Below are 3,792 nucleotides of genomic sequence, written 5' to 3'. Positions count from 1 at the left end.
CATCTGTTGCATCATAATCTCGTATGTTCGCGCTCTAGTTTAAGAAAACAAGACTGCAACTGTTGTTTTCATACCAATCAGCTTTAAAGAGTTTAAGCCATCTTGTCCAGTAGATTTGATCAAAATTGCATCCATCATTTCATGACTATGTATTTTGACATCTTTGGAGTTTTATTTTACGTGAATACGATTGTAATAGTCAAGCCATGACATGGTCATTGATACGGAGAGGACGCACTGCTAGTATCATCCACAAACTACCATTACGAAATCTTTGGACTACAACCACTTTTACTGGACCGAATTCATTAAAGGAATCAACGATTACGGACTTTTGTTGTAATCGTATTGGTGCTGGTAAATCACCAGCATTAGCCATATTACTAGTCAATCCTCATGTTCCAGCATCACAGATTGAGATTCTTCCTCGGTTGGTTATGAATGCACTGAATCCAGATTCTTTGATTGGTGCTGTGGTGGATGCAGTGTCCTTGCCCACTAATGGACCTGCATTCAGTTTAACGCTGCTTACAAACGAATCGCTCCAAGGTGCAGACAAGCCGTTAGTTCATGCATTTGCAGTGCCAGCAGATTTAGCAAGAAAACAAAGACACAGGGCAGTTGGACGATGGCCGAGTGCACTGGGATCTCCACTGCATTCTGCACCCAATCTCTCTATTCTAGGCTTTGAAAGTATTTCTCAGCGAGTTACGCTGGATCCATCATCCATTTTACCTGATCACCTTATTCAGCAACGGTATATTTTGAAATTAGATGATTCGATGCTGATATATCGAGTTTTTAAAAATCGGTTATATTTGTAATGGCATATACATACTAAACTACTCTTTTTTTGTTTCTGAATATGATGGTACATATTGGATGACTCCTCATTGCATATGGATACAAAGATCAATCCCATCAAATCTATTGCTATTCACGGATGATGAGCCGTTGGATTTGATGCAGAGCTTAAATACTTTGTATCCGAATGCAACCCAACTTGGTCTTATTGGATCTCGCACGCCCTTTTTAACTGGGCGACCATTTACATTATTCATGAACGATCAAGTTCTTTCAGGTGGAGCTGTTGGAGTCTCATTTTCACCATCTAATAGAAACAAGAGTGACACAACTCCATCCGAATCGGCACTGTCTCGCATGGAGCTCTTGTACAAAAACTACACACCCATTTCTTCTCCCATGGTCATTTCAAGGTAACAATATTCTCGAGTCTAGACTTTTGGGTACTACTAGAAGCGATATCAATTATTTTTGAAACTAATGGTATTTAGAATAATTTAGGTGTAGAGGAAATATTATACTTGAACTCAACGAAAGAAATGCTACAAGAGAGTTACTACTCAAACTTCAAGAATCAAACACATCAAAAACGTTGGATTACAAGATCTATGTACGAGTAAAAGATCCACAATCTGTAGGTAGTCTTTCAATTACTGTTGAGCTGTTTTGTATTCAAATTTGACAAATCCGTCAATCCGTGTATAGAACGCAGTTGGAATTTATCTACTTAGTGGGGGAGATCTGGCCAAAGGAACATTAGCAGTCGATACAGTTCATGATTTAAAAAAAGGTATGCAGATTGAGCTTTTGCGAATCGACCACACTTTAGCTATTCAATGTGCAGATTCGATTGCCTCGATACCGTCTATATTGGAGTTTACGACTATTCCAGAGAATGGAGCGCATAATAACGATCCAAACTCCAAGGAGATGATCAGCAATGGTGTGCATCATCCAGTGTCTGCACACAACACAACGCACACTTCAGAATCGCCCACTTTGGTTGGTATGAGTGAACTTGGAGTGTTATGTGTTGATTCAAAACACGTATTGGGCAACTGGCAAGTCATCAACACTCCTTATGCTCATGCTCGTTTTTTAAAATAAATATACCATTTTGCAATGAGATTTGGGATACAAATCAAAGAGCATGAGAACATATAAAAAATAATTGGCAGTAGACATTTCCTTCAATCGTGTAGTTTGACATACGAAAAGCCTTGTTTTTAAAATGCTGAAACAATCGCTTGTCAAATGCTGTCAGTGTTTGAAACAACTGTCTCGCCCATTCTCGTTCCTGAATCGCCAACTTCAAACAATTGCCATTCCGTCGTGCAAATTTCAAATAAATCACGTGTGTGTTTGAATTGATTTTCACTTTTCACAGCCGTCGCAATTATTGCATTCAAAAACATTGTCAAGGTTCAAGCTATTAATTGTGATATCGCTTCTTTATTAAACAATGCAAGCATCGTACTGTTTGAGATTTCTATTTATCTGCCTAAACTAACCGATATACACTGCTTTATACCTAGACTATTGCCATTTCTGCAGATAAATATCGAGTTGGTTTTGAATCATGGATAAAAAGGACAGACACCAAGATGGAGACCAAATGTATCGACATTCGGAGAATAGATCTTACAGACGGCGAGATTCTAGACAAAGGGATGGTAGCAGAGAAAGAAGTGTAGAGAGAGGACGAGGACAAGAAAGTAGAGATGACACTAGAGCAAGGAAAGATCTGAGGAGAGATAGGACTGGATCCTACTCACCCCGAGAAAAAAGTCTTGACATGGATGTAGACCGCAAATATGATGACCGTCATAAACGTAGCAGCAGAAAAAGATCTACAAGTCGTGAACGATCCACTAGGCGACAAAGTTTTAGTTCAGCCGATAGCGATGAGCATGGCAGACGAAAGCGTAGTTCAGAACCATTAGACCGAAACAAGAGCAAAAAGCACAAAAAGTAAATGTATTTCCTGGATTGGCCAGATTGATGGATTTTAAACTAATTTCAAAACTATAATCTTGTAGGAGCTCGTCTTCAAAAAAATCTCGTGAAACTTCCAAAGAGCGTCTTGAGAGAAAGGCAATCAGATCTTCTGAGAAAAAGGTTGGATTTTTTGGCAATGTTAATTCAAGTTGATGGAAAGTTTTGAACAAGCAAACAAGCACCTATGCTAACGTATGATTGATGGGAGTATTTTAATAGTTGTTGAAAAAAGAAATGGAAGACCAAAATTTGTCCATGATTGCAGCAGGAATGTCGGCAGAACTTGGATATACAAACTTGGAAAATCCATTTGGAGACAACAATCTTCATCAAAAGTTTGTATGGGTCAAGAAGCGTGAAGCGGATACAAAGAAAGGGATTACTGCTGCTGAAAGATCTGCTGCTGAGGAGCAGCGTCGACGCGAGGCAGTGGTGAGTGTTATGGCATACCTATTTTGTGTTTGTATGTCTGCCATTGAGTCATGATTATGATCCAGCAATGTGTACCTTGACATTGTATGCTTTTACAACTTGCTAATTGCTGCGCCAATGATTTGCGGTATTAGTCAGAGCTTGAAAAGCTAAGCAAAAGACGAGCCGAGCGTGAAATAGAGCAGCAACTTCGTGAGCAAGAACAACTGCGCATGCAACAAGAAAGAGACGCCATGGAAGTTGGTGATTGGATTTCCAAAGAAGACGATTTTCATCTTGAACAAGCCAAACTACGTGCTCAAATTCGTGTCAAAGAGGGCCGTGCTAAACCCATTGATGTTTTGGCAATCAATCTTAGCATTGGTACAGATTCGCAGCTTGCAAAAGAATTTGATGCACTTGGTTTGGAAATGGACATGAATGAGCCGTATTTGATTTTCAAAAGCCTTACCATGAAAGAAACAGAGGAGTTGCATCATGATATCATGTTGTATCTTGGTTTAGAAAAGAGCTGCACAAAACAAGCAGTTTTGGGAAGCAATGATGGTTGTGTGCGAT

At 39.4% G+C, this 3,792-nt stretch overlaps 2 protein-coding genes across 2 annotated transcripts in view; both read left to right on the top strand.

The window, feature by feature from the left end:
- Positions 1-206: 206 nt before the first annotated feature.
- BATDEDRAFT_87550 (uncharacterized protein) lies at positions 207-1,932 on the top strand (the record flags this gene model as incomplete). Its single annotated transcript, XM_006678199.1, has 4 exons — positions 207-757; positions 912-1,217; positions 1,306-1,438; positions 1,510-1,932. 4 exons carry the CDS (start codon positions 207-209, stop codon positions 1,909-1,911), a joined length of 1,392 nt encoding a protein of 463 aa, XP_006678262.1. The 3' UTR covers positions 1,912-1,932.
- Positions 1,933-2,599: 667 nt separating this feature from the next.
- The window catches only part of BATDEDRAFT_87661 (uncharacterized protein), a gene marked incomplete at both ends in the record, with an annotated part of 2,019 nt that continues 826 nt past the window's right edge, over positions 2,600-3,792 (top strand). The window contains 4 exons of the mRNA XM_006678198.1: positions 2,600-2,775; positions 2,844-2,922; positions 3,022-3,234; positions 3,369-3,780. Coding sequence (XP_006678261.1) covers positions 2,600-2,775; positions 2,844-2,922; positions 3,022-3,234; positions 3,369-3,780 — 880 coding nt within the window. The remainder of the gene's footprint in view (positions 2,776-2,843; positions 2,923-3,021; positions 3,235-3,368; positions 3,781-3,792) is intronic.

This window comes from Batrachochytrium dendrobatidis, assembly GCF_000203795.2.
Source record: "Batrachochytrium dendrobatidis JAM81 unplaced genomic scaffold BATDEscaffold_4, whole genome shotgun sequence".
In the NCBI taxonomy this organism is placed as follows: Eukaryota; Fungi; Chytridiomycota; class Chytridiomycetes; order Rhizophydiales; genus Batrachochytrium; species Batrachochytrium dendrobatidis.
The sequence above is the reverse complement of the archived record's forward strand: the minus strand, read 5'-3'. Positions and strand labels throughout refer to the sequence as shown.